The sequence below is a fragment of the Moschus berezovskii genome, chromosome 8 (assembly GCF_049115385.1).
Source record: "Moschus berezovskii isolate FMDL1 chromosome 8, NW_MosBer_1.0, whole genome shotgun sequence".
In the NCBI taxonomy this organism is placed as follows: Eukaryota; Metazoa; Chordata; class Mammalia; order Artiodactyla; family Moschidae; genus Moschus; species Moschus berezovskii.
Genome location: NC_142467.1, coordinates 111,690,081 through 111,713,161, shown reverse-complemented (window position 1 = coordinate 111,713,161; position 23,081 = coordinate 111,690,081). Strand labels below are relative to the sequence as shown.

Genomic DNA, 23,081 nt, shown 5'->3' with positions numbered 1-23,081 from the left:
GTGTCTTAGTTTTTTCATCTGCAAAATGATCAGGATAGTACCCACCTCAGGGGGCTTCCCTGGTGGTTCAGATGGTAAAGAATCTGCTTGCAATGCAGGAGACCTGGGTTCGACCCCTGGGTTGGGAAGATCCCCTGGAGAAGGGAATGACTACCCACTTCAGTATTTTTGCTTGGAGAGTTCCATGGACCTGGCAGGCTTGAGTGCATAGGGTTGCAAAGAGCGGGACATGACTGAGTGACTAACATTTTCACTTTCTTCTTTCAGGGGGGCAATAGAGGGGTGTGGCATGCACAAGTGTGCAGGCTGTGCTGGCATACAGTGTTTGTGCTTGTTGTCTGTTGTTGTAACAGGATGTATTGGGGTAAGCAGAATTTGAGGGTCAAAGTGAATGAGCGTAGTTTTCATTTCCGTGAGTGCCTGTTTGCCTGCAGCCTTGCTAATACTGGGAATTCTCTATCCTTTTCACGTGTGCTTGTCTGGGCTCGGCGGCACTTCTGTGCTGCCCTGTGGCTCCTTGCCCTCCTCAGTGGTGGGGATGGTCTAGGTCGTAGGGCTGGGGGCACTTGGCAGGAAACATCTGGAAAGCAGAGGCCCCTAGGGCTGCAGCTCAGGAGAGCTGCCAGGGAGGGTGGGGGAGCTCAGAGGTGGGCTTGCAGTCTTGGGGCCACCTCTAGGAGGAGGGAGTGGCACCTTGAGCAGGGTTCCAGTTAAATGGGCCTGCCAAGAGCCTGAGGCTAGGCCTGTGACCCATGGCCCCACTCTGGGGCCTTATTGCCCCACGCTGCGCGCCACCTCCCTGACAGCTCTACCTGCCTGACAGCCCAAGGTCACCAGCACTCTGCCACATGGCCCTCTGCCCTCTGTGCCCTCCTCCTGGACCAGCGATTTGTTATTCATTCTACAAAGTCCTTTGCAACTCATGTGAACACTCCCTTCCACTGGTAAGACTCTCTGACCGCCCCGCAACCTCGGCACTGTGACCAGAGCACCAAGTCACAGTGAGCTGCTCCAGCTGTGAAAGGCGAAGCCCTCGGCAGGCAGAGACAGCAAGGCTCTCAGTGTGCCTCAGCCCACAACAGCATATTCTTACCATGGTTCTTCGTGTGATAGTATGTTATTTGTGGTCTGTGGTTCTGGATGATCCTGGGGACAATTCTCATTTCATAAGCGTGAACGGGGGAAGTGACTTGCCCAAGGTCATACAGTCAGAGTGACACTGGAGGGGACGCAGCTGGGCTCTCAGGACTGAGCACTCTCTGAACAGCCCCTCCCGGCTTAGCCTTCTCAGCCCTGCAGGGAGGGAGGTGGGAGGACCGATGCCCTCACCCTTGTTCTCTGGAGGCATAGAGACTGCCGTCTACGTGGGGCTGGGGGAGAACGCCAAGGCAGAACATGCTGTGAGCCCTCCCCCAAGGTCAGTGCACAAGCCCAGCCCCACGAGTGAAGGGAGAGCAGGCTCTCCAACATGGCTGAGCCCTGGGGCTGCTGCACAGAGCCCCCACCTGGCCTCACCTGGCCCCAGTGCTTCCCCCTCAGCTTGCCTCCAGTCTGCAGGGCACAGCTGCTCAGGAGACCATGGATCAGACTAGCAGAACTGGTGTACAGCCCCTCTTACCCACCAGGTGATCATGACAGGGCCTGAAATAGGAAATTGCCAAATGCAAAAACCACTACAGCGACACACTGCCAGAGGCGGGATGGCACCCCCGAGCCAGAGCACCCCCCTGACATCATGGGCCTGGGTTGGTCGTGCTGGACCTCAGGACAGAGAATGGCCCAGTGACATCCTGGCCCTCAGGAGCTACTCGGTGATACAGCCCTTCCCTGTGTGGTGGATGAGTGCCTGGGGTGCTCAGCGGTGGGCGTTGGGTGTAGCTGATATCCTGACTGTGTGGCAGAAGCATGGGGAGGTGAAACTGGCCAGGAAGGGGTCCAGTGGGGCAGGCAGATCTCTGGAGGCCGGGCCAAGGGCATTTACAGATCCGGAGGGCCACAGGGAGCCAGGGAAGGTGTCCTTTGGGCTGAGGGACAAATTGAAGGCGAGGAAGGAGACTGCTAGGGAGCAGAGAGGTCAGGAGACTGGCACTAGCAGTGGCAATGGGAGAGGAGGAGATGGAGAAGTGTGAGGGCCGGGTCCCAGGCAGGGACGGGCCTGGGCTTGGGCAGACTTGGGCTCCTGCACAGCTGCTGGTTACCCCTGACATGGAGCCTGGAGCCTCAGCGTCCTCCCTGCTGACTGGACTCCCGATCCCTGCCTCCCACCCAGTAAGTGTCAGGACCAAATGAGGCGATAACTGCTGGGATGTGATTTCCAGCCCACCGGCCTTCCCACCCTCCTGGCCGCCCCTCACCCAGGATCCCGGTGTGCCGCTCCCGTACCCAGCACCTGCGGCTGACCCCAGGGCCCCCCTGCCCAAGGCTGCTGACAGCACAGGGATGAGAAGGGAGGCACTCTGGCCCCCTGACCTCCGCCTGGCGCCTACCCTGCCTGCTCTGCTCAGGCCAGGGGGCCAGGGCTGCTGGCCAGGGGAAGGAAGAAGCCAGTTCCTGGGCCAGGAACAGGAAGGCAGGGGGAGTGCAGCAGAGGCCAGGATGACAGTGCTTCCTGCTTCGGGAAGGGAAGGACAGTGGGGACAGACAACAGCCAGGCAGGAAGGATGCGCCTTCTTTGGGGTTCCATGTGGGGGCTGGGCAGTTATAGAGCCTCTGGGCATGGCAGCACAGGCCTGACTCTCCCCCAGCTGCTGAGCAGTCTGGGGTATTCATGGTCACCAGGGGCCCTGGCCTTTAAAACTGGAATCTTTTACAAAGGCACAACAAGGTTTGACAGAGTTTTGGCCCAAAGGTGGACTGCAGAGGTTTGTTTAGCCAACCAGCCATTCATTCGGTCATCCATCCATTCGTCTTTCTACCCATCCCTCCATCTGACTGTCCGTCTGTCCTTCCATCCAGCCACCCTTTCTTTCTTCCACATTTCTATCCTTCCATCCATCCATCCTTCCATTCAACCACTCATTTGTCCTTTTGTCCATCTGTCCACTCGTTTATCCACTCAACAAGGATTTATGGAGCCTTAACTCTGTGTCAAGTGCAGTGCTAGGCATGGAGTGGGCTGGAAAAGGGACTGTTTCGGTCCTTACCCCACTGAAACTTATTGTCTAGGAGAGGAAATGGAAAAACATAAGTAAGTATCAAAATTACATATTATGACAAGAAGAATTAAATAACCAACCAGGAGTTTATGGTGGAGCTTAAAGGAGGACTTAGGTTTTGTGGGTGGGGGTGCAGAGGCCATGACCAAGCTGAGGCCTGAAAGTGAGAAGGGCCTGGCTGTGCCCAGCGTGTGAGCAGAGGCTCATCAGGAGAGGTGTGTGTAAAAGCCTGGGGTAGGAAGGAGCCTGGCGTGATATCGAACAGCCTGGGGCCACGGGGGCTGGAAGACAAGAGCAGGAGGTGGGCGTGGTCACACCTCCTGGTCAGGAGGGTGTGGAAAGGGGGCGACGGCCAGCCCACAATCAGAAGTTTGGATGTTCCTTGAAGTATAATAGAAAGTCACTGATGAAATTTAAGCATGACTTTGTCCCTTAAAGCTGCAGTTGAGAGAAGGGGGTCTGGGCTGGAGGAAGAGATTTTGTAAGTACTGAGCCGGCTAAAAATGTTGTTCGGATTTTTCCATATGATCGTATGGAATAACCTGAATGAACTTTTTGGCCAGCCCAATACACGACCACTTCAGAGCGACAGTATTTGGTGCTGGGCAGAAGGGATGGAAGACAAGGGGAGGGTGAGCTCACAGCAGCCAGCAGAAGAGGGAACAGCTCTGCTCCCTGCCCTGGAGGGCCTCCTGCAGTGGCACAGAGGCCACAGGATACCTGGCCAGAGGCTCCATGAAGCAGAGAAGGAGACTGCACTCTGTGGGAAGATGAGCAACGGTGACAGGAAGGAGACAGTGAACAGAACGTTTGCTATGAATGAGGGTAGGAAAGGGGAAGGGAATACAGGATCAAGGACGTGGGGAGATTTTGTTTATCTGTTTGTTTACAAGATGGGAGATGATTGCATAGAGGAAAGCTGGTAACCAGAAGAGAAAGAAATGATCGAGAGGTCATGGGGGGGTGGGACCCCCAACATGTTGGAGGGCTTGGCCTTGGGAGCAGGAATGTCGGAGATGCGGGTGTGGGATTTAAGTGTGGGAAGATGACGGGTCTCCATCTGATGCCTCAGCTTCATCAGGCTGAGAGGGAAGGAGGAGGGACCGCCCTGAGCTTCAGCCTGGGGGCCGCTTAGGCTCTGCCAACGGGAGGGTGGGGGAGGCAGCACGGGCTGTGCGCTGCGTGCCGAACCTCTGAGGGACATGGGCGCTGCAGGGCTGGGGAAGCAGGCAGGGGCGAGGGAGCATTCAGAATGATGGGCCATGGGCCACGCAGTGCCAGAGAGGCGTGGGGCCAGGAGGAGGTAGCAGTGCAGAGGGGTTCCTGGCCTGGACGTTTTGATGAGGTTGAAAGACTTAGCGCTGGTGACACTTAGCAGGAGACAGAGGAGGCAGAGAGAGAAGTACAGGATAATAGGCACTTGATGATGACAGCTTCTGGTGGGGTCCAAGACCAGGGTATGCCCAGGAAGTGAGGGGCTGAAGGGGGCAGGGAGGACAATGGGGATGACGACCATGAAGGCCAGGGTGCTGGTGACTCGGTCCTGTGGCTGCCGAAGTTCTGAGAAACGGCCTGGATTGGGGCTGGGGGGCCCCTGAAGAGTCAGGAGCAGAGAATGAGGGGAAATGACCAGCACAGTGCTGATGACAGCTTTAGTGGGGAGTGGGTGGTGCAGCTGGAAAAGGGGAAGTGACCGCAAGGAGTTCTCTGGCGTGTGCAGTGGGGAGCAGTAACCACCCCAGGGGCAGCGGTGTCCTCAGAAATGCAGATTTCAGTTAAGGCAGGAAGGATGGAGGAGGCCAGTGACGTGTACAGTGAAGACGACTGCTCATACGGGGTCCGGTGGAAGTGCGGGGGGAGAAACGGAGCACCAGGGAAAGTCAGGGCCTGTGGCAATAAAGGAGAGGCTCTCAGATGGGTGAAAGGGTCAGCACGCGTAATGGATGAACCTCCCATTTAGCACAGTGATTCAGACGCTTCCTTTGGTGGTATGGTAGCCTCTAGGGAGGAAGCTCCTATAGGCTCCACACCCCATCCAGCCACTCAGCCCACCCATCCTTGCACATATTCATCCATTCGTTCATCTGATCATTTTCATCCATCCTACCATTCTTGAATCTGTTGTTGTTCAGTCACCAAATCCTGTCCAACCCTGCAACCCCAGGGACTGGAGCACATCGGTCCTCCCTGTCCCTCAACAATCTCCAGTTTGCCACGTATTCTTGAATGCATATCCTCAATCTGGGGTGTGTACCTCTTTTGTACTGAGGTTAGAAAGATGAATAAAATGCAGTCTCTGTTCAGATGTGACCAGAAGACCATGATTTAGTCTAGTAAGTGTTCTCACAGCATGAGCCTAGGGGCCAGCACTGCCTGAGTATGTCCCGAGTGACTGCCCCTTATAGAGGGACTCGTGAATTAGAACCTAAAGAGAGAGATCCACAGGAGGGAAGGAAGTACAAATGTCCAGAGTAAAACAAATGAACACAGAGACTTCAAGATGAAGTCTGGCACTCTGGGACAATAGTGAGAATTCTGTACCTCTCAGATGTCTCGATAGTTAAAGCCGGAAAGAAGAGGAGTGGGCAGAAGGGAGAGGTCTGCGGTCTCCCCGCTTTATCTTGGAAGCAAAGAGAACTGCTGAAGGAAGCTGGGCTGATGACTGCCATAGCTCTAGTGCCAAGGGCGTGCCCTGGAGGAGCACCTCAGGGAAGGGGGCCCTAGCTTGGCCTTCCCGGGGGCCCAAGAGTAGCACTACAGCCCTCACAATGGGGCAAAAATGACCCAGGGCAAATAGGTCCTAGCCGTTCCCTGTCTCCTCTGGTGCCCAAATGCCAGCCTCAGGCCTGACCCCTGAGTGGGCCACTTGGGAGCTGGTTCTTTCATCCTTCACACGTCCAAACCCAAGTCCATCATCCCTGCCCCTCCTCCGCTTCTGTAGCTCAGAAGCCAGTTTGTAGAGTGGCTTTATTCACATACCACTGCCTGGAAAATCCTACTTCTCTTTCAAAACCCACCTTAGAGGTGTCCTCCTGGCATTCACTCCCGGCCCCTCACCACCAGAAGGAATCCTCCCCACTGTGGGGCCTCTCCACCTGAGCAGCCCTAGGGCTAGGTGAGGAGGTGTGATGGGGAGCCAGAACCCACCCTGGGAAGGAATGGACCTTCTACTTTCCCACCTGGGGACCCCAGGGTGGGGCCTCTGTCCTGAGTGCCAGGAGGGGGTGCACTGGATTCAAGCTAAGGAGAGACTGCATAGTGGTCCCGGCAGCTGGCCATGCAGTCCAGCTGGAGGGCCTCAGGTTCCCTGGCTGGACTAGATGCTAGTTAGACTAGATGCTAGTTAGATTAGATGCTCAGTGAGGACCTTCTGCCTCTGACCAGTGGTGGAGTGGGACATAGAGAAGTCTGGCCAACAGGAGGCCAGACCCTGGCAGCTATCTTATCCATGTGATGCTGAAGTGAGATCTTGGTGTGCAGAGTGTGCCATCCTATGCTGTTTTCTAGGGCAGCTTGGGGTCAGGATGATGTAGAACCAACTACAGTGGGGATTCCTCCAAGGTCTGCCTCCCACAATTAGCTGCCAGGGCAAGACTCTAAGCCTCAGGAAGCTGAACTGGGGAGGGCAGAGGAACTGGACCTGTGGAACTGGGGCCTAGGGCAGGGCAGCGGGCTCTGCCCCTCAGGAGCACAGGGACTCGGGGGAGGGACAGAACACAGCCCTGGGCCTCCAGCCACACAGTCCTCACTTCCTGTTGTCTCAGGATGGTCCTAGCAGGATGCATCTGCCAGAGTTCTAGGCCCAGACCTCCCCTGGGGCCTGCTCCCACCCTCCTCCAGGATCATACACACAAACACACGCACAAGTTCACGAGCACACACACACAGACATGTCAGTAACACACATGCACAAAATCACACACACACAGCACTCATTATCGGTCCTATAAACACAGATCTATGCCCACAGACGCCGATGCACACAAAGACAACACACACGTGCTCACAGGCACACACATGTGTGCACACGCACGCAACACTCTCCTGCTGGGAGGAGGATGGAGACTAAGAAGCTGCGTGGGCAGCAGGGCCGAGGTCCTGGAGGGCCACAGGACAGTGTTTAACCAGGAAAGACAGTTCTGTTTGGGGATTAGACCTGCTGGAATAATGGACGGGCTGAGGCAGGGGAAGCAGGGAGCAAGGGCAGCCCGAAGGTCCCTTGGGGGCAAAGAGAAAGTGATGGAACCAAGCCCATGTGAGATGGACTCCCTGGGATGTAGAAGAGGGCCAGGTTACAGGAAGAATCCCAGGGAGAAACCAAGGCCTCAGTCCGGGGCATGTTTGGGGGGCTGCACTGAGCAGGACCCCCTCACAAGCAGTGGCTGCTGCTGCTGCTAAGTTGCTTCAGTCGTGTCCAACTCTGTGCGACCCCATAGACGGCAGCCCACCAGGCTCCCCCGTCCCTGGGATTCTCCAGGCAAGAACACTGGAGTGGGTTGCCATTTCCTTCTCCAGTGGCTAGGGGGGGGTCTTAATGCCGAGAAAATGTACTGCAGGCTTTGTCTAATGTAGGAGGAAGCCTGTGGTCTCCCCTGTTGACTTCATGTCGGCAGCTCCGCTCCTCGGGGACCAGAGACCTGAGTTCAGCCCAGGCCTCAATCAGGGCTCACTTGGGGCCATAGCCAGCAGGCAGGCTGAGCCTGAGGCGGAGGTTCCCAGATGTCTTGGGCCATATCGGTCCTGCTCTGGGCTGAAAGGATAGGCAGCACCCGCCCTGCAGAGGGGCCTGCCAGCACCAGATCGATATCATCACGTGAACTTATGACCCAGTCCCACGCTAACCCTATCTCCCAACCCAGGCCTGGCCAGTGGCTACTCCATGACCCCGCCAACCCTGAACATCACTGAAGAGACATATGTCATCGATTCCAGTGACAGCCTGTCCATCTCCTGCAGGTATTCAGCCCTCACCCAGGGGGGCTTGGGCCTGGGTCCCTCCTACCTAGCAGGCCAAGGAGACTACAGAAGGTGAAGCTGATGGTGGCAGAGGACTCAGAAAGCAGCACCCTAACCCCAAGGCAGAGAGGCCTCAGGCTTAGGAGTGCTCCCAGGTGGCTTCAGTGTAGGCTCCTCGAGGCACAGACCATCCCCTGCCCTGTAGACGCAGGCACCCTGCCCCCTACCCCATTTTACCCATACCCACCCCTCACAATCTCCCACGGACCATAGATCTATCACCCTGCATTCATCCTTGAGCCAACCCATACTGACCCGGGCCACCCCATGCCCACCCCCAGGTGCTAGCTTGCCTGCACCCACACTCAGCCACCCTTCACTCGCCCCAGACCCACCCGCACAGACTGCCAAGCTGTGATCTTCCCTTCAGCCCCAGCTGTAATCTGAGGCTCAGGCTTTTCTGAAGGACAGTCTGTCAAACGCAGGCCCAGGAGCCAGGCAGAGGCCCAAGGGGCTCAGGGGTACCCTGCCCTGTGCTATGTGCCCAGGTGCTGTTCTGCCCTGACCTCTGAGTGAGATCGGCTATGAGCAAGGCTGGACCTCTGAGAGGCTCCAAAGGGACTGTCCCTCAGGGCTGCGGCCCGGGCCTCTCTTGATGTCCTGCCTCCTTCGCCAGCGGGCAGCACCCACTAGAGTGGGCCTGGCCCGGGGCTCAGGATGCGCCAGTTCCAGAGGAGAAGGATGGTGAGGACACGGGGACTGTGCGAGACTGTGAAGGCACAGACGCCCGGCCCTACTGCAAGGTTCTGCAGCTGCAGGAGGCCCACGCCAATGACACAGGCAGCTACCGCTGCTACTACAAGTACATCAAGGCTCGCATTGAGGGCACCACTGCGGCCAGCACCTACGTGTTTGTGAGAGGTGAGGGAGCCCAGCACCCACCCCCAAGGGTACTCAGGAGCCATGGGCTAGGTCCTGGGTCCTCAAAAGGTGGCTGGCATCTGTGGCTGCAACCCCAGCCTTGGGACCCTGGGGGAGGGGGGCTGCCCTGAAGCTCCACACCTGAGCAGAGACCCCCCCTGAACCCTGCCCACCCCTCCCACACCCTGTCCCCTCTTCAGACTGGGAGCAGCCATTCATCAACAAGCCAGACACACTCCTGGTCAACAGGAAGGACTCCACGTGGGTGCCCTGCCTGGTGTCCATCCCCGGCCTGAACGTCACGCTGCGCTCGGTACAGCCCCACCCCAATCTCCACCCTCGATCCGGCCCTCCGGTTCTGTCCCTGGGAAAATGGCCACTCGTCTGGCCAAGGTGCAAGGGGTAGCTGTGCCCTCACAGCCACTACGTCCCTACAGCAAAGCTCAGCACTGCAGCCTGATGGACAGGAGGTGGTGTGGGATGACCGCCGGGGCATGCGGGTGCCCACCCCTCTGCTGCGCGACGCCCTGTACCTGCAGTGTGAGGCCACCTGGGGCGGCCAGGCCTTCCTGTCCAACCCCTTCGTTGTGCACATCACAGGTAGGAGGCTGCCTGGGGCTGTAGGACCCTCCCAGCGACTCCTCCCCACGTCCTGGGAGGAGAAGTGCAGAGAGAGGACAGGAGCCCTCTGATGCCAGCGACGGGGCTGTAGGCACCGCGGTCTGGCTGCCTCGGGGGTGCCCTGTGCCCTGCACTCTCCATGCACTGTCCTACAAAGGGCGTGGGCGTCCCTGTGTGTGTGTCACCAGGCAATGAGCTCTATGACATCCAGCTCTTCCCCAAGAGATCGCTGGAGCTGCTGGTTGGGGAAAAACTAGTCCTCAACTGTACCGTGTGGGCCGAGTTCAACTCAGGTGTCACCTTTGACTGGAACTATCCAGGGAAGCAGGTGAGCTCAGCATCCCTGACAGGGGCTGTACCTGAATCATCCCCAGGAATCCCTGTCGCAGCCCACACTCGCCCTGGTCTGGCCCACACGTAGCTCCCTCTGTCCCAGGAGCCCCTGTCTGATAGGGAAGTTTTCCTATGCCAAGGAAAAGTCAAAGTCTGAGTCCAAGGCTTCTGGAGCTGCTGCTGGTTGGGCTGGAGGGTGTGCCTATGGGGGTCAGGTCCGTCAGAGCCCACCTGCTCTGACCCTGTGCTTCCCCTGGTCCTGGGCAGGCAGAGCGGGGTAAGTGGGTACCAGAGCGGCGCTCCCAGCAGACTCACACCGAGCTCTCCAGCATCCTCACCATCCGCAACGTCAGCCAGCGTGACTCAGGCCCGTACGCGTGCCAGGCCAACAATGGCGTCCAGCAGTTCCAGGAGAGCACTGAGGTCATTGTACATGGTACGGCCCGTCAGGTCACTGTGCCCAGCGTGGCCTGCGCTAGGTTGGGTGTCAGTCATCAAGCCTGGAGCACAGAGGTTCTTGTGCAGTGTGGCCAGGGTCATAGGTCACGGTGCACTCGAGTAATGTGGAGTCCAGCCAGAGGAAAGGGAGGGTCATGAGTGGATGGACTGCCCAGTTCCCACACCCCAGAGAGCAGGGCATCTGGCCACTGGGGGTGGCTGCAAATCCCTGGGCGGTGGTGGGTCAGCCACACCAGCCCTGGCTTTACCCTGATGTCTCCCGTCTGACAGAGAAGCCCTTCATCAGCGTCGAGTGGCTCAAGGGTCCGGTTCTAGAAGCCACAGCAGGAGATGAGCTGGTGAAGCTGCCCGTGAAGCTGGCAGCTTATCCCCCACCGGAGTTCCAATGGTACCTCCCTTGTTCCTGCCCCTCCCTACCCACAAAGTCTAGTGCAAGAACCACAGAAAGGGAAGGGCAAAATTCCCCCCATCAGGGCCTACTTCCTGAGACCTAGATGGGGACCTGTGCCCGGAGTGGGGGACCCCCTACGAAGATCCCAAGGAATATACACATCATGTGATATTTTGGCTAGAGGGAAGGTTGTTCCGAATTGCTGCTAAACTGTGAAAGAGTGTGAATACTGGCCTCCTGTTATATGTGGGTGTGGGGGGCATAGCATAGGGCTTTATCTGACTCTTTCCTGCACCCACTCAGCCTCCCTGAGGGCCCCCACTGGAGGGGACCATAGAGGAATGGCTTCAAGTTTCCTAGGCTCCTCTCCAATCAGGTTGCCACCCCCAGGATACTTCTAACCAGAATTTTGGAGATATGATAAGAGTTTCACAGGGATCTCTGCTGGGCCTGAGAGCTGTGTGGCAGTGAGCTAGAGCTTCCAGGAGGCCTACAAGTTTGAGATCCCCACTCCTGGGTGTGCCCTGATACTAAGGCACCCCTTGCAGGGTATGCCAAGAGTCAGACAGAGCTCCCTCAGTGGTGGCTTCACCTTCACCAGGTGTTCCCCGAGAACTCGGGAAGGCACAGCACCCCACCAGACACCCTTCAGCCACCTGAGCAGTCCATGCGGCCTGATCCTGGGAGATCACACTCTAGCCTGACTCTCATCATACACAGGAGGGAAATAGGCCAGGAAAGGGGAAGGGCACTCCTGCCCAAGCCCTGAGCCTCCCGGGACTCATCTGCTCTGTCCTTTCACAATCGGCCAGGGGTGCCTCGCCTTTCCCGCCTGGAGCACCTCCTACCAGGCAGAATGACCTTTTCTGAAAGGCTTGAGCTTGGCAAGAAGAAGCCCAGACATTCTCAGCCAGCATCCCACTTCTCTGGCCATAGTCCAGAAGCAGGCTTCTCCTGGGAGGGCCCTGGAAGCCCTGGGCCTGAGACTTCTGTGACTCTCCCTGTGAGGCACAGGCTTTGGGGTCCGTCAGGGCCACCTGGTGCAGGACCGGGACACTTGAGATAGCATCCTGAAGGGCACTGGTGCAGTCTGGACTAAAGCCCTGTCCCCTGCTTTCCAAGGCCAGTAGTACTGACCCTGTCTGGGAGGGTGGTCAGCTCTGTTGCATCAAAACTCTGGTCCAGGCCTGCTCCTCAGGCAGCTGTCTTCCTCTTGCCATTCCCACCACATCTGGCCCTTTTTTTTTTTCCCTCACTTGGTCAATATCTGCCCCCAAGAAGTGCTCCGCTGGGCCCACTGTCCACTGAGACACCTGCCCCAGGGCATTAGTGGTGAGCATAGCCCCACCAGGCCCCCTCTTCCAGGTAATCATGTGGTGATTACTAGCAAGTGGACAGACAGAGATCTAGTGGGCAGGCTGGTTCTAGCCCCCAAGGCAGCCTTTGTGTGTCCAGCACCACGCTGACCCCAGCACCACGCTGACCCCAAGGCTCTATCTTAGGAGACCTGACCACACCTGCAAGAAGGTGCATTTGGTTTCCCTGGTTTTCAGGTGAAGACTCAGGGGCTTGGGGCAGTGAAGGAGTTTGCCTAGGATCACAAATGCAGCAGGTAGCAACCAGGATTCTGCACCAGAGCCCAGCAGGCCTCCCAGCCTGGCCCTACTCTGCCCTGCCCTGCTGCGTGACTTCTGGCAAGTCAAACCTCTTCTGAATGGGCTGTGGTGCACCAGTTGACAGCCAGGCCCCCTGCATGCCCCTCGCTGTTACTTTCCATCCTGAGGGCTGTGCTTTCCTCCGGCTTGGTAAACCAGAAGACGATGCCTGCCTGAGGGCTACTTCCAGGCAGAGTCCAGAGCTTGGGTTCATTCCCAACTCAGGACTGGAGAGGAGTCTCCTCTGGGGTATGAGTCACCCATTTATACACAGGTACACTGAGCACCTATGTGTGGTGGGTGCCACTCCTCACATAGGGCATGTGGCAGTGACCGTGTGTACAGCTCAGTGTGGGAACCAGCAAGCAACAGACACGTGTGTGATCACTAGCGTGCAGATAAGCAGGGGCAGGGCCGAGGGCCGGCTGCTGGTCCACGCAGCTGCTCTGACGTCTGGATGAAGGTGGATATAGGAGAGAGGGAGCCCTGCAGATGTCTAGCATCCAAGCAAAGCAGGGAAGTGAGTACAAAGGCCCTGGGGAAGGGGGCAGGGCAACAAGAAGCCCACGCATCTGGAGAGCTCCAGGAAGGGCAGAGTCAGGGGCAGGGCTCCCAGGCCCCCACGTGGTCAGGGTCTGAGCTGCGGCCTCCGGGACCACTCCTCCACTCCTTCACAGCACAGCCCCATGAGGCCTATGGCAGAGACAAGGGCCCCTGGGGACTCTCGTTGGTCCTGAGCCTGGGGGTGTTGTGAGCCCTCGTGGCTCAAGCCCAGGCTGTCTCAAGCACAGCCATCTGTTCCCCAGTCCAGAGCTGGCTGCCACAGCCCTCACCCTTGCTGCTTGTCCCAGGAGCAGGTCTGGGGCAGGGAGGCCTCTCCTGCCTCCTGACAGTATTCTAGGGGTCGGGGCTGGGGCTCTTCAGGGAAAGAGGGACAGGACAGGGCTGGGGTGGAGGTCACACAGTCCCCTGAACTCCTTTCCTGGGCCAGGTACAAGGACAGAAAGGCAGTGTCCGGGCGCCATAGTCCCCACGTTCTGGTGCTCAAGGAGGTGACAGAGGCCAATGCGGGCGTCTATACCCTGGCCCTGTGGAACACCGCGGCTGGCCTGAGGCGTAACATCAGCCTGGAGCTGGTGGTGAATGGTAGGTGTGGGTGGGACAGGACAGGGGGAGGGGGACGGGGGGTGTTTGGGGATAACTGACTGACTGGCTGTCTGCCTGTGTCTCCAGTACCCCCCCACATCCACGAAAAGGAGGCCTCCTCCCCCAGCATCTACTCCCGCCACAGTCGCCAGGCCCTCACCTGCACAGCCTACGGGGTGCCCCCTCCTCTCGGCATCCAGTGGCACTGGCGACCGTGGACGCCCTGCAGGACCTTCAGCCAGCGCAGCCTGTGAGTGTCCCCCCACCCTACCTCCCCCTACTTCCCAGCCCCATCCCCAACTTCAACCAGAACCCTCTCTCACTACCAGCCACCCCTCCCCATAGCTCCGCTTTAAACCCAAACCCTATCACGATTCATGCGTTATAGCCAATCCCTGACCTCACCTTGCCTGAGCAAGGCTCAGACCCTTCCTTGTACTGTCAGGCCAGGCTGGACACAGGGATGGTACAGCCCCCACCATCCTCTCCCTTGAAAGCGATGCTCCCCAAACACACATCTGCATATCTGGAGGGGACCAAAGGACATGCCTCTGGGCACTAGGGAGGACACCCCTCACCAAGCAGGCAGGCCTGGGCTGGTTTTGCGAGACGTGTACCGAGTGAACTCCAAGGCACGCTAAGCATGTCCAGGCTCACCAGCTCATCTGTGTCATTCGTGCTCACCATGACCCCTTAGAGAGGAGAAAGTGAGGTTGGAGAAGGGACATGACTTTCCCAATGTCATGGCAGTAAGCAGCAGAGCGTGCCCAACTGCTGGGCCACACTGCCCTACCTGGGTGCCAGTGGGACAGACAGTCCAGGAGAATGGAAAACTTGAACCAGCAAGGGCCAGGAATGGAGGGCGCCAAGTGGTCTGGAAAGCACTAGAGAGACAGTGAACGGTGCTGAGCAGGGGAGGGACTAGTCACATTTGCCATTTAGCAAGAAATCCTAAGGGACAGGGGACAGGGTCACAGGCTGGGGAAGGACCCGTAGCCGGGAAACCAAGGGAGACGAGGCAGCCACACCGGCAGAGAGACTGTGGCCCTTGGCATGGTCAGTTAGGGAGGTTCAGTAGGGGTGGCCAGCCCACAACATTCGAGGTTCATAAGAGATTCTTCCAGGCCGTAAGGCTGCAGATCACTGGCATCTCCAAATGTGCTTCCATCGGATGCTCTACCATTATGCCCTGCATGATTACAGAGGCCTAGGACCAGTTCTGCTTCCCTAGGGGCAGACAAGAGCCTCCCTTGAGCCACGCCTTCCCCCTTAGGCCCTCATCCCAGCAGAAGACCCAAGGTGGATGTCCCAGGGAGGGGCTGCAGCTGTAGAAGAGGGACTTCAGGAGTTAACAGGAGTGACTTTGCTGCCCCAGGAGAGCTAGGTGGATTTTGCAGGAACGGACACATGTGGGTAGGGGCAGGGGGCACAGCAGACCAGAGGACTGGCACAGAGTCACAGGCGTGTGGTGCTCTACGGGCACAGATCCTGGTCTACTGGGTAAGGCTGTGTCTGGCAGCCCATGCAGGATGGGTTGCTGAGCCCTGAACAGTGTGCCAGAAACAAAGCCCCTGCCCTCCTCGCTTACTTTGGGGGACCAACCTTCCCCACCAAGAGATGAGATGACCCCAAGTATGAGAAAAGCCTGACCCTACCCTCAGTGTAGTCCCTCTCTGCCCGGATCCCTAACTGCCCTTGTCCCTCCTTGTCTTCAGCAGCCGCCAGCGGCGGCAGCGAGACCGAATGCCACAGTGCCAGGACTGGAGGGGGGTGACCACGCAGGATGCTGTGAACCCCATTGAGAGCCTGGACACCTGGACGGAGTTTGTAGAGGGCAAAAATAAGGTAGGACCAGCCAGGCCACTGAGTGGCTGCGGAAGAGGAGAGAGGTGAGGCCCTTTCTTCAGAAGGAGAGGTGGGGTCGTCTCCTAGCCTTCTCAGTCTCCACTGGACTTGCAGAGCTCTTGCAACAGCAGCTGAGAGTCAGTAACCTTTCTGCAATGTCTCTGGACATCAGCTTCCCTGCCTGCAGTAGACTGCAGGGGCCAGACCTGCTGCTGCTTCCCAGAGATGGAAGCTGAGATTCGTGGCTGTGGGCCCAAACTACCAAGGGCTGGGAGAGTTGGGGCTGGGGACAAGCTCTATCCTCCCCAAAGACGGCTGGCCCAGGCTGGGGGCAATCCCTAGAAGAGGCCAAGCAGGGGAAGGACTGAACAAAGGCACCCACTTCCTACAGTCACTTCCTGTTTTCCTACACACCTCCAGAGCCTCTTCCTGTTCCAGGCTGGCCAGGAAGTGCCCAGCTTGAGGTTGGGGGGTGGGGTCTTGGGCTGGTAGGCAGAGGCAATGGCCCTCTCTCTTCCTCTGCTTCCAAGCTGCCTGCTCCCCCAGGCCAGAGTCCTGGAGCCCTGGAACCCATCTCCTCCCCTTGCCATGACCCAGAGAACTGAGAGGCGCTACAGGCAGCCCCGAAGTGTTTGTGGGCACATCACAGGGGCCTCACCCAGTGACTCCTGGGGCCACAGGCTGACACTTGATATGACCAGAGCGTGCATCCTAACTCTGGCTTGGACCAACCCAGTGCCACCAGGCCCCTGTTGCCTCCTCAGCATGGCAGCAGCCTGAGCCCATCTGCAGCCAGAGGTCTCTCCTGGTCCTGCCTAACACTGCCTTCTGACCCCAGCCACAGCCGAGGCCAGCTGTCCATCGTGCTGTCCCTTGAGTTTTCAGGGGAGCCACCTCTTGCTGTTGCCCGAGGACCTCATCACCTTCTCCTTGCCTCACCAGCCCTGGTACTGTCTCAGAGCTTTGGTCATCTCCAGCCCAGAGCCTCAGCTTCCCCCATTATGTTGCTGGGCACAGCAACTTCCATGCAGAAAGAGGAGGTTAGGGCAGGGGAACTTAGGCAGGGAATGGATCCTTATGCCTGACGGTGTATCCTGTCCAGACGGTGAGCAAGCTGGTGATCCAGGAGGCCAATGTGTCCGCCATGTACAAGTGTGTGGTCTTCAACAAAGTGGGCCAGGATGAGCGGCTCATCTACTTCTACGTGGCCAGTGAGTGACTTGGGCAGGCCTGGATGGAGGTCAGGAGCCAGGTGGGCGCAGGAGGAGGCCAGGCCTGGGAGGAGACAATACGCCTGTGTTGGGACCCCAGTGAGTGTCTTGTGAGGCTCGAGGAGGAACCCCAGCCCCCGGGGCCTCCAGGCCTCGGCAGGAGGGCAGATTTGGAGGCTATAGGCATGTGAACTGGGATGAAGCAGCGCCATCCGCCCCTAGACCAGAAGGTGCCTCCCGAGGGGTGCCATCTTGTTCCCCACAGCTCCACCTACCTCCGCTTCCCTCCCACCCGCTTCCTGAGCCATGGATCCTGCACGGCAGCTGGTTCTTATGTGCATTTGGCCCTGGGAAGAAGGTCCATGGTTGCCTCAGATTTTTCAAACCTGGTCTAAGAAGACCACGGAAGGACAGTCACTGGGCCCAGAGGTTTAGATGTGGGCACCTGGAAGAGAGGTGGAGCCAAAGAAAACACTCTGCAGGAGAGAGGAGCCCACAGTAGCTTGACAGAGAACAGCCAGAGGGGCAAAAGGAAATCGAGAGCCACTGCCAAACACTAATGGAACCAGATTGTTTCAGGAAGAGGACAGGGGTGGGAGTGTGCTCAGCAGTGAGGGACAATGGGCTCTCGGGCCCCTGCTGAGCTGCTGGCAGGAAACTCACTGGTGGCCTGGGCTCCTGGGAGAGGTAGGCGCAGTACCCAGCTGGGGCTTGTTCAGGAAAAACTAGAGGGAGGCACAGCAGGAGGAGCCCCTGGTGCAATCGACTTGAGAGAGCTGGTCTCTTGTCAGGGAGAGGGAGAAGCGGTCTCCAGAGTGGTGTCCCTGACCCAGGTACAGGTGACATACACCCCTATTTGAGAGCTGAGTGAGTTCAAAGGTCAGTAAGAAAGAGAGAGAGTCCCTGAGCAAGTGGATAGGTTTGCCAGCACCTCACAATGTCACAGTGAATGGTTCCTCCTCCTTCCCCAGCCATCCCCGACGGCTTCAGCATAGAGTCAGAGCCATCAGAAGAGCCCCTAGAGGGCCAGGCCGTGCGCCTGAGCTGCCGGGCTGACAACTACACATATGAGCATTTGCGCTGGTACCGCCTCAACCTGTCCACGTTGCATGACGCGCAGGGGAACCCACTGCTGCTTGACTGCAAGAACGTGCACCTGTTTGCCACGCCACTGGCCGCCAGCCTGGAGGAGGTGGCGCCCGGCGAGCCCCACGCCACGCTCACCCTCACCATCCCCAGTGTGACACCAGAACACGAAGGTGACTACGTGTGCGAGGTGCAGGACCGGCGCAGCCATGACAAGCACTGCCATAAGAAGTACCTGTCCGTGCAGGGTGAGGCAAGCCAGGCGGAGGGGCCAGGCAGGGCAGCGCTCCCCAGGGAGCCTTTACCCCCAGCCCAGCACGAGCCTGGGCAGTCCATTCACAAGCCCGAGCCTGCAAGAGCATCCCCCTCTCCTTCCCCTCCAGGGGGTGCACAGCCCTGCCCACCCCAAGCTCAAACCCTGACCCTTCAGCTTGGAGAGCTCCTAGTACTGGAGGGCCCTTTCCTGGAGTGCCCTCCTGCTTTCTGCAGCTCCACTCAGCTCTCTCTTGACCTCGCCCCCAGCCCTAGAAGCCCCACGGCTCACACAGAACCTAAGCGACCTCCTGGTGAACGTGAGCGATTCCTTGGAGATGCGGTGCCCAGTGGCTGGGGCGCACGTACCCAGCATCGTGTGGTACAAGGATGAGAGGCTGCTGGAAGAAGAGTCCGGTAGGGGGATGGATATGGGTGGAGGGTGGGGTCTGGAAGCTCTCGAGGCCAAAGCCCCAGAACTACTTGAACTCAAACGTCCACCGCCCTCGCTGCAGGAATCGACCTGGCGGACTCGAACCAGAGGCTGAGCATCCAGCGCGTGCGCGAGGAGGACGCGGGCCGCTACCTGTGCAGCGCGTGCAATGCCAAGGGCTGCGTCAACTCCTCCGCCAGCGTGGCTGTGGAAGGTCCCGCCCCCGCTCGCGCCCCCGCCCACCTTCCGGCCGCACTCGCCGCCGTCTCCCCAGGGCCACCTCTCTGCCAGCAGTGCCCACCAGGAGGGATACGCCGGAAGGGCGCGCCCTCCCCCTCACAACACGTGCACAGCAGCCACCCCCGCTTTCTGCCCCCTCAGGCTCTGAGGACAAAGGCAGCATGGAGGTCGTGATCCTCGTCGGCACCGGGGTCATCGCTGTCTGCTTCTGGGTCCTCCTTCTCCTCATCTTCTGTAACATGAGGAGGGTAAGCACCCCTCATCCCCAGCTGCTCGTGGACTCTCTCCACCCTGCCTAGCCCTTAAGGAATATGGTTCACCCTGGCTCACCTGGAAGCCTTGTATCCTGGGAGGGCCCCCAGACCCCTCCGTGCTGCACTCTTAAAGGACAAGAGGGCGTCTGGCCATCTGTCCGCTCCTTTACTGCAAGTCCCTAAGGAGAGGCCATCTGTCCTGAGCCAGGATGGCATGGCTGAGTCAGTGAGCTGTCCCCATCCCCACCCCCCAGCCAACCCATGCGGACATCAAGACTGGCTACTTGTCCATCATCATGGACCCCGGGGAGGTGCCTTTGGAGGAGCAGTGTGAATACCTGTCCTACGACGCTAGTCAGTGGGAGTTCCCCCGCGAACGGCTGCACCTCGGTGAGACCCGCTCCCAGCCTGCTTCACCCACCCAGTCCTGCTGGGCAGACACTGCTTCAGCTGCTCTGGGGTCAGGCAGGCTGGAGCCCTGCAATCCCTCCATTCTCAGAACTCATGCCAGAAAGTCCCACCTGGCCCCCACCTGGCCTGACCTGTCCATCTAGGCACGCATCCCCAGAACTATTATAGGGGCTCTCAATTCCCAGGCCCCCCCGAGGTCACTTCCTGCTACTCTGAGCAGGGTGGGCCTGTCACACCTGCTGGGAGAGGATGCAGGCCTTCCTGTCAGTCTCTCTCCTCCCTCTCTCCCCACCCTGCTCCCCGTGCACTTCCTGTTTGGCCGGGGGGCACCTGACTTTCCTCCCCCTCCTAGGCCTTCCTTCCTGGCCCTCCACAGGGGTTGTCCCTTCTGCCCAGTCCTCTCCACCCACACCCCCATACAGCTCACCTGGAACCGGCTCCCTGCCCCCACAGGGAGAGTCCTCGGCCACGGGGCCTTTGGGAAGGTGGTGGAAGCCTCAGCCTTTGGCATCAACAAGGGCAGCAGCTGTGACACTGTGGCCGTGAAAATGCTGAAAGGTGTGGGGTCATGGGTAGAAGGGGTGGCTGAGCGGGTGAGGATCAGCCACTCTGGGTGGGTTGGTGGGTCTGTGGTGCCAGAGGGGAAACAGGTTCAGAACAGATTCTTACCAGAGGTTATACAGGGAATCCATGGCCTGGGGCTCACCTCTAAGCAATACCAGTCCCACCTAAACCTTTTGCCTCAGAGAGGGAGGTGGTGTTTGCTGCGCCCCCATCAGGCCCCATCAGGCCTCAGCTCAGCCGAAAGTGAAAGTGCCAGTCGCTCAGTCGGGTCCAACTCTTTGCTATTCCGTGGACTGTAGCCGGCCAGGCTCCTCTGTACGTAGAATTCTCCAGGCAAGAATGCTGGAGTGGGTTGCCATTTCCTCCTCCAGGGGATCTTCCAGACCCGGGGATCAAACCTGGGACTCCTGTGTCTCCTGCATTGCAGGGGGATTCTTTACCGTCTGAGCCACCAGGGAAGCCCAAGCTAGTAGCCCGGAAAAAGGGATATTCAGGGCCTGGGTCAGGGGCCAGGTGGGCCCGGGAACCAAGCAAAGCCCCCATGTTGCTTCCAGAGGGCGCCACAGCCAGCGAGCATCGCGCCCTGATGTCGGAGCTCAAAATCCTAATCCACATTGGTAACCACCTGAACGTGGTCAACCTCCTGGGGGCCTGCACCAAGCCCAATGGTAAAGAACTCTGGCTTCCTGCGGGGAGGGCGGAGTCCCAAGGTGCCCTTACTTTGTGGGTGTGATAGGCCAGCTGGGCTGGGAGTGGGCGGGACACAGGAGGGTTTGGGGGCGGGGCCGTGGCTGTGCTGCTTGCCCTCCAGCGCACCCTCCTGCCCTGCCCCAGGCCCTCTCATGGTGATCGTGGAGTTTTGCAAGTATGGCAATCTCTCCAACTTCTTGCGCACCAAGCGGGAGGCCTTCAATCCCTGCGCGGTAGGTGGGAGCCCCATCGAGGGCCAGGCCTCTGCTGGTGAGCCGGGTGGGGAGGGCGGAAAGTGCCTTTCCAGTAGATCGCGAGCCTCCTCCCGCTCCGACCTGCTTTGTGCATCGCAGGAGAAGTCTGCTGAGCAGCGAAGGCGCTTCTGCTCCATGGTGGAGAGCGCCAAGGCTGACCGGAGGAGGCCAGGGAACAGCGACATGGCCCTCCTCACAAGGCTCCTAACGGGCAAGGGCGGGGCGGGGCGGGCCGCTCCAGTCCAAGAAGGTAAGAGCCTGGCTTCCCCTTGCCCGAAACGGCTGGCATGCTCCAGGAGGCTGGGATAAGCCAACCTGGGGTTGGCTTAACATGGGAGCGTATAAAATGCACTCTGCCTTAGAAAGAGGCCGCCTCAGGAAGCAAAGCCCCCATGTTCCCGCCAGAGGGCGCCATAGCCAGAGAGCCTTGCGCCTTGATGTCAGAGCTCAAAATCTACCTGAACGTGGTCAACCTCCTGGGGGCGTGAGACTTCTGATGTTTGATTTGGTCGTCTCTAGATAAATAAGAGTTTGCCCTGCAAACATGGTGGGGAGCGGTCCAGGCAGCAGTAGCAGAGGCAGAGGTCTAGTATGGCAGCAGAACTCACTGCTCTGGGACTAGATAGTGGGTACCACGGAGAGGAGGGAAGCTGAGGGGCAGGAGAGGGGACCAGCAGGCTTGTTAAGCCTGGCCAGGAGGGACACAGCCAGGTTCAGTGAACACGTAAGTGCTCCCTTTGGGGCTGGGTGGAAAGTGGGAGTCACGGCTGAGGACCCTCCTAGCCAGCCTCACTTCTTCGTGCAGCCAAGGACCTGTGGCTGAGCCCGCTGACCATGGAAGACCTTGTCTGCTACAGCTTCCAGGTGGCCCGAGGGATGGAGTTCCTGGCCTCTCGAAAGGTGACTGCCCCAGCAGTCTCTTCAGAGGGGAGAAAGGCCAAAGCTCACCAGCTTACCCCCACAGTGAAGCTGTAGTCAAGGCACAGCTCTCCCACTTCGCAGAGCTGTAGACTGAGTCCAAAGGGTAGAACCGAACTCCCAAGATTTTCCACCAGTCAGAGGCAGAGCTAGGTGCAGAGCCAGTCTGTCCTGCTGCACAGCCTTCTCCGCTGTCTGCACAGTGCCGCCAGCTCTCGCCATGGCAAGTCGTGGGGCACACAGAAATCTGTCCTCAGGAGAGCAGGACTCACGCAGGGTATCCTGGAGCTCTAAGTGCGGGTGTGGCCACAGGGGCCTGCCCTGATCGCCTCACTGCTCCTCTTCGACCCCTAGTGTATCCACAGGGACCTGGCCGCTCGAAACATCTTGCTGTCAGAAAGTGACGTGGTGAAGATCTGTGACTTTGGCCTGGCCCGGGACATCTACAAGGACCCTGACTACGTGCGCAAGGGCAGTGTGAGTACAGGCCACAGAGTGGGTGGGGCTGTGGGCCACGGAGCAGGGTGGGGGACTCACTGCCATCCACCTGGAAAGTCTGAGGACCTGCACCCACAGGGATCCTGGAGACCCTGCTGAGGCACCTGGAGCAGGTGAGTGGAGACAGGAGCTGACAAACAAGGGCCCCGGTGCTCCAAATGCAGCTTGCGTCTGGCCTTCTTGGTCCATCAGTGGGCACTGACTCCACACGCCTGGTCAGTAGGGGCTGGCCGTGCAGAGGCAGACCCTGCCTGGTGTCTGTCTCCGCGGTGGACGCACCCGGTGTAGCACAGTTCCAGGAAACTGCGCAGCGCAGCCTGTGTCTCATCGGTGGTGCTCAGAGGCAGCCAGGCAGGCGTCTGAGCCTCTAAATTTGTTTAGGCTTTTGCCCCAGGGGATGAAGGAAGAGGCTTAGAGGGAGGTTGACAGGCAAATTGGGTCCAGGCTATGGAGAAGGAAATGGCAACCCACTCCCATATTCTTGCTTGGGAAATTCCATGGACAGAGGAGCCTGGTGGGCTACAGTCCACGGGGTTGCAAGAGTCGGACATGACTTAGTGATTAAACAACAGACAGCAATGAGAGGCCCACCATGCAGGGTTTTGTCCTTTATTCTAACTCTCAGGTATGTGGGGACTGTGGAGGTAACAGTCAGCTGTCCAAAATTCCCTCTACAAGCTCTAACAAGAGAGGGGTGGGGGTGCTAGGGTGGAGGCAGAGGCAAGTCAGGAAGGCCCATGGTCCTCAAGGCTCCCAGGTCAAAGCCATAGGAGGGAATTCACATTAGG

General features: G+C 58.7%; 1 protein-coding gene across 1 annotated transcript in view; it reads left to right on the top strand.

Annotated features, from left to right (window-relative positions):
• FLT4 (fms related receptor tyrosine kinase 4) overlaps nt 1-23,081 on the top strand; it is a 42,650-nt gene that overhangs the window by 6,339 nt on the left and 13,230 nt on the right. The window contains exons 2-23 of the mRNA XM_055430740.2: nt 8,015-8,111; nt 8,788-9,032; nt 9,233-9,345; nt 9,470-9,632; nt 9,842-9,981; nt 10,254-10,422; nt 10,716-10,833; nt 13,483-13,637; nt 13,725-13,887; nt 15,353-15,482; nt 16,585-16,693; nt 17,665-18,027; nt 18,302-18,448; nt 18,547-18,678; nt 18,846-18,952; nt 19,213-19,348; nt 19,823-19,927; nt 20,488-20,601; nt 20,768-20,856; nt 20,977-21,127; nt 21,683-21,777; nt 22,150-22,272. Of these exons, the coding sequence (XP_055286715.2) occupies nt 8,015-8,111; nt 8,788-9,032; nt 9,233-9,345; nt 9,470-9,632; nt 9,842-9,981; nt 10,254-10,422; nt 10,716-10,833; nt 13,483-13,637; nt 13,725-13,887; nt 15,353-15,482; nt 16,585-16,693; nt 17,665-18,027; nt 18,302-18,448; nt 18,547-18,678; nt 18,846-18,952; nt 19,213-19,348; nt 19,823-19,927; nt 20,488-20,601; nt 20,768-20,856; nt 20,977-21,127; nt 21,683-21,777; nt 22,150-22,272 (3,164 nt within the window). The remainder of the gene's footprint in view (nt 1-8,014; nt 8,112-8,787; nt 9,033-9,232; nt 9,346-9,469; nt 9,633-9,841; nt 9,982-10,253; nt 10,423-10,715; nt 10,834-13,482; nt 13,638-13,724; nt 13,888-15,352; nt 15,483-16,584; nt 16,694-17,664; nt 18,028-18,301; nt 18,449-18,546; nt 18,679-18,845; nt 18,953-19,212; nt 19,349-19,822; nt 19,928-20,487; nt 20,602-20,767; nt 20,857-20,976; nt 21,128-21,682; nt 21,778-22,149; nt 22,273-23,081) is intronic.